Below are 13,075 nucleotides of genomic sequence, written 5' to 3'. Positions count from 1 at the left end.
GATAACTTTCTGTTTCCAGATGATGAACTCTCTTTGGTTAGCTTGGTTTCTCACAGCTTGATCACCTGAGTGTAGAATTCTTATATGATGACTGCCCCCCTTAGTATGAGCCCACCAAGAGCCATAGGCTCTTTACAACCTTGAGAAGTCAAGGGGGCCAGCTAACACTTCTGCACTGGATTGGATATGCCGAGCCAAACTATATACCCAGTGTAGAAGATGACTCCACCAAATAACTACTGCGACAGTTGATGAATGGAGTAGATAATCTTTGAAGACTGCTACGTTGTTCTACCATTACCTACATTAGTTCTTTGATAGTTATGAGAAACTCTTGATTCTCTCTTGTTTCTTTGGGTCCAGGGTGGGGAATATCCAGCCTGAGACATCATTTGTTCCGTCCCTGCCAAGGCATAGCAGGTGGACTCTAAATTCAATAAACATAGGAGCTTTCTTTCATAGAAGGATTAAGTGCTGATTTATTTATTAGAGGACAAGAGACAAAGAAAGGGGGAGAGAGATGGAGAGAGGAAAGTGGGTACTGCAGTACTGCTCCACCATGAACATTAAGTACCTCTATATTATAGTCTGCAGGGAGAACAGGACAAAACTTGCTTCCTGGGACCACGTGGCAGCACACCCAGTAAAGCACACATGCTACCAGGTCCTGGGGGGTCAAGGAGTACTATACTCAGCCAGTGTTAATGAGAGATACCACAGAGAGTTCAGTGGAAGAAAGGAATGTGAAAGGTATTATTATGTGGGTACTAGCTGATCTTTAAGACTGTGGTGAACTTTATTAGTTGGAGGTGAGAAGAATGGCATGCTAGTTAAAAATAGCTCATAAGGGGGCCAGGCAGTGGTACACTCTAGAGCAGACATTTACCATGTGCAAGGATCCTAGTTCAAAGCCTCTGGATCCCACCTACAGGGGGGGATATCTTCACAAGTGGTTAAGCAGTGTTGTGGTGTCTCTCTTCATCTGTCTCCCACTTCCCTCCCAATTTCTGTCTACCCAATAAAAAAGGGTCTTTTTTAAAAAAAAAAGTTTTTACATTCTTTAAAATTCATGTCACCAATTAAAAAATAGTCCATAATCCTGATTAGGAAGACAAACACACAGACATGGTAAGACTAAACTATTGAACACATTTTAGAAAAAAAAAAAATGAACCTGTAGCTTGGTGGTATATTCCCCCAATATACTACCTGACTAAGTTGGTAGAATTCACACATTACCATGTGTTAACCCCCCGGCCCCACTTTCAGGAAGGGAACTTTGAAATTAGAGCTGTGCTACCAACGTCTTTCCTTTCTCTTTGCCTTTCTATCTCTTTGTCTCATGCTCTATCAAATAGAAAAGATATATAACAAGATAGATTTGAACTGGTTTACTAAGAATTGATGATGTACCTTTAGTTTTCAGTTAAATGAAAAATGGGTTTGCATACTCACAAATTCCAATTTTCAGCTTGTAATTTACTATGTCTAGATTGCTTGCTTTGAACTTTTGTGATTTCCTTACATGGGAATATTGGTTATTAATTTTTAATGACCATTTCTTTTTTTTTTTTTTAAAAGATTTTTATTTATTTATTTATGAGAAAGATAGGGGAGAGAGAGAAAGAACCAGACATCACTCTGGTACATGTGCTGCCAGGGATTGAACTCAGGACCTCATGCTTGAGAGTCTAGTGCCTTAGCCACTGCACCACCTCCTGGACCACAACCATTTCTATTTTTTAAATTTTATTAGTGATTTAATATTGATTTACAAAAGTATATATTGACAGGAATAATTCCATACCATTCCCACCACCAGAGTTTTGAATCCCTGATCCCTCCATTGCAAGCCACAGCTGTTCTCTAAGGTTGCAGACATGGGTTAACCATCATTTCTACAACTATCTGTCTACATTTGTACATAATTGGCCCCCTTTTCTTCCAGGTCCAGTTCTCTCTTCCCCTCCAAACCACACATAACCCTGTTACTACATCCAAATGTCCTTTCCTTTTTCCTCCTCTCTCTCCTGGCCCTGATAGAGCTGGAGTTCAGAGCCCTCTTATCCTCTTCCTCCTATCACTTCTCCCCCACTGGGAGTACGGATCAAAAATATTTTTAGGGTGCAGAAGGTAGGAGTTCTAGCTTCTTCACTGGACATGGGCGTTGGCAGGTTGACCCATACCACTGGCCTATTTCTGTCTTTCCCAAGTGGTGTAGAGCTCTGGAGAGGTAAGGTTCCAGGATACATTGGTAAGGTCATTTGCCCAGAGAAATCAGGATGGAATCATGGTAGCATCTGCAACTTGATATCTGGAAGGTGGCAGGACATAAAGTGAGACAAAATGGTTAATGAACAGAAACCAAGAAGTAGGAACAGAGCAGATGAGATTAAGGATCTTTGGGTGGAAAGAAGCTAGGAAGTCCATTTTAGGTATGTATCTAGGGGCCCAGGACTATGCTAGTTTTTGCTTGAGTTTGATAGCTAATATGAAGTTTGATAAAAATATCGTCTGAGAAAATGGTGTCAGAATAGAGAAAAGAGCTAAAAGTTGGGTTAGGGCAGAGAGTAGCTCCCATTCTTAAAAAAGTTCTATGAATAAAATTAACCATTTATCTCCATCCACTCGACCCAGTGCAATATATATATATATATTATATATATGTATATATTTAGCAGTAGAGCCTGTGTAACCTCTAAGTCTCTATTGATCTGAGCTCACAGCTCATGGTCACAGCTGGGAACGTTGCAGGCTGTACTAATTTCAGGATCAATTCTTCCTTGAGTGGCAGGGCAGGAGACCCCAGCCTTCCTGTGGAGACTGGGGCAGTCTCTACCATCACTGTTTTATGTTAAGGGCAAGGTCCTGGGAAGGCTGAGAGAGTGCTTATGATGATGTTACTAATAGAAGTGACCAGGAGTAATGGAGAGGGGAATCCATTAGAGGTCTAGGCCCATCATATTTATGTGGGAATCAAAGCATTCTTTGAGAAGGGCCCCAGATGATGAAGTGGTATGATACTGACCAAAAGGGCCATTATTAAGTGAGCCAGTCTCTTGCCCTTACTGGATTTTTATTTTTTAGGGTTGTGTCTTGATTACTTTGTGTTTATAATGGAATCCTAATGGGCAAACATTCATACATCTAAGTTCATTTTCTATTTTTCATCTTTAAAGACTTCAGCATGTATAGTTGAAGAAGAACTAAAGGAACAACTAAGAAAGAAACAAGAAGCTTTGAAGAATTTCCAGAGAAAAGTGAAACAACGAGTAAACCAACAAATTAGACTGAGGAAAAAGCAACAGCTTCAGAAATCTTATGAAGCAGTAAGTTAAAAAGTGATTGAGTGGAAAAGGTGTGTATTATTAGATAATATGCACTGTTAGGCAGTAATAGAATCACTTTCTTTTGATCCCATGCTTTGTATAATCTGAGTTACTAGCCAGGGCAGTACATTCCACTGTGGCAAAGTCGTATTTTATTCTTATGTCGTTCTGGCTCATTTTTTTGGTTTCATAGGTAGTAAAAACAATGTTAGGATTTTTTATTCAGTCTTACATTTTAATTCTGGCTTTGTAACTTAGGAGCTATGTGATGTTGAGTTAACTAGCTTTTCTGAACTATAACTTTTTCATCAATAAAATTAGGGAATATGATGCTTATTTCTTGTTCTTACTGTGAGAATCAGGTGAAGTAAGATCAATTATTAGCATATGCTAGGTGCCTGATAAATACTTTTTTTTTTTCAGGGTAAAACCTTCCCTTTACTCTCTGCACCCTGCTGTAATTGAAAATCTTTTCAGTGGCTTAGTGGCATTACTTGATTGCATTGGATTGAAGTAGAATCTCACTAGAAATTTTTTTTACTCTTTCTTTGTGTAGGCAGAAAAAGAAGGCTGTATAGTCATGCACTCTTCAGATCCAGCACACTTAACTCCTAAACAGACAAGTGTTTTTCCAAACACTCTGAATGTTGCTATTGGAACTGCTAGGCTACCCCTTTCCCAGATGTGTAGCAATGAAACAGAAGATAGAGAGAATCAGGATGAATCTTTCCAACAACAAGCCCAAGCTGTAAGTACATACACTTCTTGTTTTACGTCTATGTTTATTTTTTCACTCCCTTTAACTAAAATATGTCATAGATAGGATATGGAGGAGAGTTAAGAAACATATCCAAATTCATATTTTATTATCTCCCTTTTAAAAAACTTTTTACTTTTTTACTTAGGCTTCCCACTATAATCATGGGATATTTATATATATATATTTAAACTTTAAATTTATTTTTGATAAGACCCTCTCTATTCTTCTAAAGATAGGTATCAAAGTGTTTGAGTCTAAAACTTATTAGAGGGTGCCAGAAAGAGAAGGATGAATATGGGATGATCGCACTTAGAGACAGAAGTTAAAAATAAGAACAGAAGGGAAAACACATAGCAGAACTTAGACTGGATTTGGTGTATTGCACCAAAGTAAAGGACTCTGGGGCGGGGAGTGGAGGTATTCAGGTCCTAGAACATGATAGTGGGGGTTTAGAGTGTTATTTGGAAAACTGCGAGATGTTAAACATGTACCAACTACTGTATTTTACTCTTGGCTATAAACCACTAGTCCTCCCAATAAAGGGGGAGAAAAAACTTATTAAGAGGGTAGGGAGATAGCATAATGGTTATGCAAAGAAACTCTCATGCCTAAGGTTCCAAAGTCCCAGATTTTTGTTTGTTTGTTTGTTTTAATCCAGTGTTATTGCTGGGGCTCAATACCAGCACTACAATTCCACTGTTCCTGGTGGCCATCTTTACTCATTTTTTTTTAGGTTTTTTTTTTTTTTTTTTTAGTTTTTAGGTTTTTTTTTTTAGTTTTTTTTTTTTTATTGTCTTTATTAATTAGATAGAGACAACCAGAAATCAAGAGAGAAGGGGTAATAGAGAGGAGAGAGATAGATACCTGTAAAACTGCTTCACCACTTGCAGAGCTTTCCCTCTGCAGGTGGGGCCCCGGGGGCTTGAACCTGGGACTTTGTGCATTGTAGCATGTGCACTCAACTAGGTGCACCAGCACCTGGCCCCATGTACCACCACCTGGCCCCCCCATTGTTGCTGCAGTTGTTGGATAGGACAGAGAGAAATTGAAAGAGATAGTAGAGAGGGGGAGAGAAAGACACCTGCAGACCTGCTTCATTGCTCACCAAAGTGACCCCCTGGCAATTGGGGAGCTGGGAGATCAAACCGAGATCCTTGCACTCATCTACACTTCTCACAGTGTGTGCTTAACCCAGTGCGCTTCTGCCTGGTGCGGTACCGCCTGGCACCCCCAGGTTTAATCCCCACCCCACAACTACAAGCCAGAGTTGAGCTATTCTTTGGTTAAAACAAAACAAATTAATCCACCCCCCAAAAAACTTATTAGAAAGTTTTAGGTCAAAAGATATAGATTTCCCCAGCTATACTGGAATACTGGGTACATTACTGTCCATTTGTAACAAAAGGATAGAAGTGATTTTCAATCTATATTCCAAAGAGATTCAGTACATATACATGGCCATTTCATTTGTAACTTTTGTCTCCTTTTCTCTGTCTTTTGATTTTATTTTCACAGTAAATAAATCTATAGTTGAAGTAATAATACAGTAACTCCAGAGAAACTTCACTTTTTTTGAAAAAAAAAATTTATTAGTGATTTAAATTGGTTTACGAAATTATAATGGGTACAATTCCACACTGTTCCTACCATCAGAGTTCTGTGTCCCCATTCCCTCCACTAGAAACTGCAGTGCTTCTCCCAATGTCACAGATATGGCTTGTCTCAGACAGATAGACAGACTGACAGACCTAGAAACAGTAGGGTCAAGCCATATCTGTAACCTTGGAAGAAGCTCTGTCTGTCTGTCTGTCTATCTATCTATCTGTCTTTTTGCCTATTTTTTCTTTGGTCCTGCCTTCTTTTCTAACTCACACCTGTACCCTTTACTACTTCCAAATCTCTTTCCTTTTTTTCCTCTTCTCTGGTTCCTGGTGGAATTGGGTTTCATTTCTTCACTTTTTAAAATGTAACTTCTATTTAGCTATTCATTTTATACCCAATATATATACCTTTGAGCCAGACCCTCACTAAAATCACATAACATTATCTAATCAGCTTCCCTCCTAGTGCACTTATGCTTTTGTCCAGTTGATATCATATTCTTTGACACAGTTATGGAAATTGTTCATCTTATCACTTGAAAATGTGTTCTTGGATAGTAGTAAAAGGGCAAAGATATGGGAAATTATGACATACCTAAATGGAAATTGTTAACTGCTTAAGCTCACATGCTTAGGGAATATGGGAAGTTTAAGAAACATATGCCTTATTGAAAAAAAAAAAAAAAAAAAAAGAAAAAAAAAAAAAAGAAACATATGCCTTATTGAAATATTTTAAAGTAGTGGGTTTTTTTTCCCTTTTGTACAAAAACATAAGTTTTCTTCTCATTGGTTGGTAATATATATACATTTTTAAAAATAGAGACAAAAATCCAGAGAGTGTGAAAAAGACCTCAACACCAAAGCTTCCTTCCATACTGTGGGAGCTGGCTCCAGCTTGGGTTGTGTGCATGCCAAAGCAGTGTACTACCCAAGTGAGCAGAGCTGATTCTGTATAAATGTTTTTCTAATTACCTAAAAGTACCCCAGATGGGGGTCAGGCGGTGGCGCAGTGGGTTAAGGGCATGTGGCGCAAAGCACAAGGACTGGTTTAAGGATCCCGGTTCGAGCCCCCGGCTCCCCGCCTGCAGGGGAGTCGCTTCACAGGGGGTGAAGCAGGTCTGCAGATGTCTGTCTTTCTCTCCCCCTGTCTGTCTTCCCCTCCTCTCTCCATTTCTCTCTGTCCTATCCAACAACGAACAACATCAACAATGGCAATAATAATAACCACAACGAGGCTACAACAACAAGGGCAACAAAAGGGGGGAAAAGTGGCCTCCAGGAGCGGTGGATTCATGGTGCAGGCACCGAGCCCAGCAATAACCCTGGAGGAAAAAAAAAAAAATACCCCAGAGACCCACCCTACTAGGGAAAGAGAGAGGCAGACTGGAAGCATGGATCACCAGTCAACGCCCATGTTCAGCGGGGATGCAATTACAGAAGCCAGACCTTCCGCCCTCTGCAACCCACAGCGACCCTGGGTCCATTCTCCCAGAGGGCTAGAGAATGGGAAAGCTATTGGGGAGGGGATGGGATATGGAGGTTGGGTGGCGGGAATTGTATGGAGTGGTACCCTTCCTATCCTATGGTTTTGTTAATGTCTCCTTTCTTAAATTAAAAAAAAAATACCTTGTTTATTTTAGTTTTAGTAGGAGAGTTATAAAAAGAAAGCAACACAGAGAGAGACCAAAGTACTGCTCAGCGCTGGCATATGGTGGTGCTGGGGATTGAACCTGGAACTTTGGAGTCTCAGGCATAGTTGTTGTTTTAAGATTGTGAACAATTTGTACAGAAAGTATTGATCCAGACATTGTATAAAGTAGAGGGGGTAGAACACTGGGTAAGACAGACACAGTTCTTGCCTTCATGGTGCTTATAGCCATAAATCCTGTGAGAATTTTACCTCATCTGTATAATATTTGAATAGCACACATCAGTCCACACATACTGAATTATACTGAATAGTTAAGAACTGTAACTTAGAACTTCCTGTGCTTATATTTCCAAAAAGAGATCTTAAATACAAAGGTAATATGCCCCCAATCTAATAATCGAGATGTTTGCTGTATTTACGGATTTTTTTTTTTTTTAATTCCAAGCTACTTTGAGAGCTTGGGGAAGAAGCTGCCTGGGGAAGAATACATTGAAGCTATGGAATCAAGATGTATATTTTTAATTGCTAAGCTGAATTAAATTGGTAAATTGAAGAGAATTTTGAGATAGGAGGAATTAAGAATAAGCAATGAACTAGGTATATTTGAGGATAAGTAATGGAGTTGCTATTTGATAGTTTATCAAGTATAGAATATTAGATAAGACAGGTAAGAGGAAATCAGGTTGTGAAAAGTCTGAGATGTTACAAATATTTTTTTATTTATTACCATCACACTACTCAGCATTGGTATATGGTAGTGCCAGGATTCAACTTGGGATTTTGGAGCCTCATGCATGAAAGTCTTTTTTCAGATAACCATTATTTTATCTCCATGACCCTTACAAAAGCATATATATTTTGTTTGTTTGTTTGTTTAAGAAGATGAATTACTAGGGGCAAGGTGATGGTTCACCTGGTAGAGTACATTTATTACCATGTGTAAGGACCCAGGTTCAAATCCTCTGTCCCCACCTTCAAAGGACAGGATTCCCAAGCAGTGAAGTGTGTTGCAGATGTCTCTCTTCTTCAATCTCTAACTCCTCTTCCCTCTCAATTTTTCTTTATCCAAAAGAAAAAATGAAAAGCTAAAAATTGTCTCCTGGAAATGGTGAATTTGTTGTGCATTCACCAAGCCCCAGTTATAACCCTGGTGGAAACTGAAAAGTAATGAGTAAATAAATAAATAAGATGAGCTATTGAAGAATGGTCAGTGATTTAACCTATTTTGATCCTGTCCGTGTTGCAAATATAGTGCCATGACGGTAGGTGCTTTTTAATCCTTTTCTGTTTCAGTTCTTATCCACTAGATGTCACTAAGAACTAGGTAGTGCTACTGTTCAAGGACTAGCTCCATTGATTTGTCTAGTAAATGGTTAATATAATTTGCTTTCTGAATGTTAGTGAATTTTTCAGTTTTCTCTTGTCTTGGAGTGATAGAAACATAATCTTGGAATGGAGATTTTTTTTTTAGCACCTCTGATATATTCAGTATTTGAGGAGGTAATGATTTGATATCAGGGTTATACTTCACATATAAGGGCGAGGTGAAGTAGTGATTTTAGATAAAGCAAGGTTGGCCAGGAGTTAATATTTAAATAAAGCTGGTTGAGGTATGTGGAGGAGCTCATGGTAGTATCTAATCTTGGGTATATATTTGAAGTTTCCAGTATACTTGAATTTATTGACATGATAAATGGCCACGTTATTTCTGCTAAAGCACTTCTACTGTTGCATAGCTCACTACTTTTTCAGACTGTTCATTTAATTTTTAGAAGACTTGAACTTATTAGAGCTATTTTTTTTTTCAAAACACTGAGTAGAAATATTGGTATAACCTTTACCCCTGGCCCTAATTTTGTACTCTTAAGTAATAACAGCATAGTTTCTAGATAACAGTCTTGGTTGATTTTTTTTTTTTCTTTCTAAATGCTATTCAGTTTTTCCAATGCCCTTTTCAAATAAGGCCCCCAAACCTTAATACAGTTTGTGCTCCAAATCTCCAAATCTGAGGTTGCACCTCCATGTTACCCTCTGCTAATAATACTTGGTATTAACCACTAGTTCTAAGATAAGATTGTCACTTATTTAGGAAGTAGATTAATAGAACTTGAAGAAATTTCAAAGGGTCACATAAAATAGAAGTAACTTAACTTTTTTTTTTCCTTTCCTACTATATTCAACAGGACAGAGAGAAATTGAGAGGGGAGGTGAAGATAGAGAAAGACACCTGCAGACCTGCCTCACTGCTCATAAAGCAACCCACTGTGGGTAGGGGGTGGGGGCTCGAACCTGGGTCCTTGTGCATGGTACTATGTATGCTTAACTCGGTGTGCCACCACCTGGCCTTGCTTACTGCTTTCTTTAGAATTGGTATTTACCTCTTGGAATTGAGTTTCTGTGGTGCCCCTCAACCCCATTTTTGTGGAGAATTGAAGAATAAGTTTAAAAAATATTTTATTTATTTATTAAAGACAGAAATTAAGAGGGAAGGGGGAAATAAGAGAGGGAGAAAGAGACACCCATAGCCCGGCTTCACTGCTTTTGAAGCTTTTTCCCCTCAAGGTAGAGAAAGGTTTTTTTTTGTTTTTTTTTTCTAATTTTTCATTTTGTTGCCCTTGTTGTTTAACATTGTGTGGTTATTGATGTCGTTGTTGTTGAATAGGACAGAGAGAAATGGAGAGAAGAGGGGAGACAGAGGGGGAGAGAAAGAGAGATACCTGCCGACCTGCTTCGCCGCTTGTGAAGCGACTCCCCTGTAGGTGGGGAGCTGGTGGCTCGAACTGGGATCCTTATGCCGGTCCTTGTGCTTTGCGCCACGTGTGCTTAACCCGCTACGCAACTGCCCGACTCCCAGGGATAGGGTTTTGAACCTGCATTCTTACGCATTATAACTTTTGTGCTCAATAGGAGCCACCCCCCAGTCCTGAAAAACAATTTCTTTGTCTCCATATAATAACTTTACATTTATTTCTAGACTTAATTATCTTACCTTTAATTTTTCTCTCTTTTGCAGATTTTCTAGTATTTTTCAAATGTGGAATTAAGTTACTTTTGGTTTAAGTAATGTAAAGTAACCTGCTAAGTTTCCTATAATCTGTAATTGAAAAATAAATTAAGAATTTGAAAGTTAGATGCTCGCAGCAGGTTAAGTGCACATGGCGCAAAGTGCAAGGACCAGCGTAAGGATCTCGGATGAGGCCCCGGCTCCCCACCTGCATGGGAGTCGCTTCACAGGTGGTGAAGCAGGTCTGCAGGTGTCTGTCTTTCTCTCCTCCTCTCTGTCTTCCTCTCCTCTCTCCATTTCTCTCTGTCCTATCTAACAACGATGACATGAATAACAACAACAATAATAACTACAACAACAATAAAAACAACAAGGGCAACAAAAGGGAAAATAAATAAATAAATTTTTTAAAAAGTTAGATGCTTAACAATAAGGTTTCAGAGCAACTCAAGTAACGGAAAAGTTTATTTCAAGAATATGCATGAGATAGTAAAAATAGAACCTGAAACTCAGTAATCCAAACTCCCTTGAGGAGACTCTGACTAGATTTTTTTTTTTATTTAAAGTGGTTCTAGTGATCTCAACAACATGAGATCTTTGATCTTCACAGAAGTATTTAATTATTAACTTGGTTGATTCAGTTGTTCTTATAGGATGACCAACCTTTTCCATTTACTCGAGTGAGGGGTTTTCCAGGACACAAGATTGTCAGTGCTAAAGCTGGGACAGTTCCAGGCCAGTTGGAAGAATTGGTGTCTTTGTGTCTGCATGTTCTACTATTGCTCTCCTTTTTCCTTCTCTTTCTCCTCCTCCTCTTCCTCTTCTTCCCCTTCTCCTTGCCATTCTTTTTCCCTCTTTCTCTCCTTTTTTCTTCTCTTTTTCTTCTTTCTCCTCCTTCCCTTTTACTTATTTTTCTACCACTGGCATTTCTTTAATAATTCCAAAATGATGGCATTCTTGAGACTCCTTTAGTCTCTTCAGTTTAGTACCTTTTAGGTTCCATTCCTGTTTCTGACTTTTTCCCTAGTTCTAAGTAAGATAAGGAATCTTTGTTAACCCAGATTGACTTTTTTGGTCTAAGTTACTAGCTGACCTGGCGCTTGGTATGCTTACTTAGTGATAAAAGAAAGCTAATGCACCTGATACATTCATTGCATTAGGGTTCCTAGGCTAAAATAATAGAGCTCATGTGACTCTTTCACCTTAACCTAATCATATTTGCAAAGACCCTTTTTCTTTTCTTTTTTTTTCAAAGACCCTTTTTTTTTTTTTTCCTCCTCCAGGGTTATTGCTGGGCTTGGTGCCTGCACCATGAATCCACCGCTCCTGGAGGCCATTTTTTCCCCCTTTTGTTGCCCTTGTTGTAGCTTCGTTGTGGTTATTATTATTGCCCTTGTTGACGCAATTCTTTGTTAGATAGGACAGAGAGAAATGGAGAGAGGAGGGGAAGACAGAGAAGGGGAGAGAAAGATAGACACCTGCAGACCTGCTTCACCGCCTGTGAAGCGACTCCCCTGCAGGTGGGGAGCTGGGGGCCGGTCCCTGTGCTTTGCGCCACATGCGCTTAACCCACTGCGCCACCACCCGACCCCCCAAAGACCCTTTTTCTTATATTTAGCATTTATAGGCTCCAGGGATCAGGACCTTGATATTTTTAGGTGACTATGTTCAGCCCGTTATAGTCCTCTGCCATTAGAAAGGGCCTTGGGTAGAGGTTTAAGTAAGGCGTATAGTAATGAAAAGGAAAGAATGCATGTAATATATACTCTACGGCTAGGCCAACGCAGTAAAATCAATGCTTCTAATAGAGGTTTATACTTGATATGGAGCGATTATTATCTGCCTATTTTATATTTAAATAGCAGGTTTTTGAATCCTTGTTTACAAGACATTAATATTTACTATACTTTATACTGTATAAAAGCGGACCTATTATGACTATTTTTCATAAACATCTTTCTACATTGTGATTAAATTTATCTTGATATCTTTACTCATTCTGAAGCAAACCATATTTGAATTTCTTCTATTAGGAAAGAGTAATAATTCAAGCTCCTGTTTTATTTTGTTTTGATTTTTTTTTTTCCCCTAACTAGATGCTAGTTGCAAGAATGAAACAAAGGTGACTTGTGGTAAGGAAACTGGGCTGGTTGTAAGAGAGATTGGTTTTATACTTAATTCACTATTAGTAAAAATTATATTTATTTCTTTCTGTAGATCATAGTCATAGTTTCCTGTCTAGGGAGAATTTATACCACTGAAAGCTTGCCAGATGGGTTAGAACTCCTCCTGACTTTACCATAATTTCACTGAGAAGCATAGAGACATTATTCTCTTCTCCATCATGTAGCACTCTGCTTCCAAATAGTACATAGTTCATTCTGTATTCTCTTTAGGGAAAATGCTATGCATATTATGTAATAGACAGTTAACTAATTCTCTGGAAAAAATGGAAATGGGGGGCTGGGTGGTAGTGCAGCCGGTTAAGCACACATGGTGCAAAGTGCAAAGACTGGTGAAAGGATTGCAGCTGGAGTCCCCGGCTCCCTACCTGCAGGGGGGTTGCTTCACAGGTGGTGAAGCAGGTCTGCAGGCGTCTATCTTTCTCTCCATTTCTCTGTCTTCCCCTCCTCTCTTGATTTCTCTCTGTCCTATCCAACAACAACAGCAGCAATAATGACAACAGCAACAACAAAATGGAGAAAATGGCCTCCAGGAACAGTGGATTTG

General features: G+C 39.0%; 1 protein-coding gene across 2 annotated transcripts in view; it reads left to right on the top strand.

The window, feature by feature from the left end:
* The window catches only part of CCDC15 (coiled-coil domain containing 15), a 54,671-nt gene that overhangs the window by 3,483 nt on the left and 38,113 nt on the right, over window positions 1-13,075 (top strand). For both annotated transcript variants that reach the window (XR_009546732.1, XM_060179819.1), the window contains exons 3-4: window positions 3,180-3,329; window positions 3,886-4,077. Coding sequence is in view for 1 of the 2 variants with exons in the window: in XM_060179819.1 (XP_060035802.1) it covers window positions 3,180-3,329; window positions 3,886-4,077 (342 nt within the window). In the remaining variant the exon portion in view is untranslated. The remainder of the gene's footprint in view (window positions 1-3,179; window positions 3,330-3,885; window positions 4,078-13,075) is intronic.

Source organism: Erinaceus europaeus, chromosome 20 (assembly GCF_950295315.1).
Source record: "Erinaceus europaeus chromosome 20, mEriEur2.1, whole genome shotgun sequence".
Classification (NCBI taxonomy): Eukaryota; Metazoa; Chordata; class Mammalia; order Eulipotyphla; family Erinaceidae; genus Erinaceus; species Erinaceus europaeus.
Note: the sequence above shows the minus strand (reverse complement) of the source record. Positions and strands in the feature narration are given on the sequence as shown.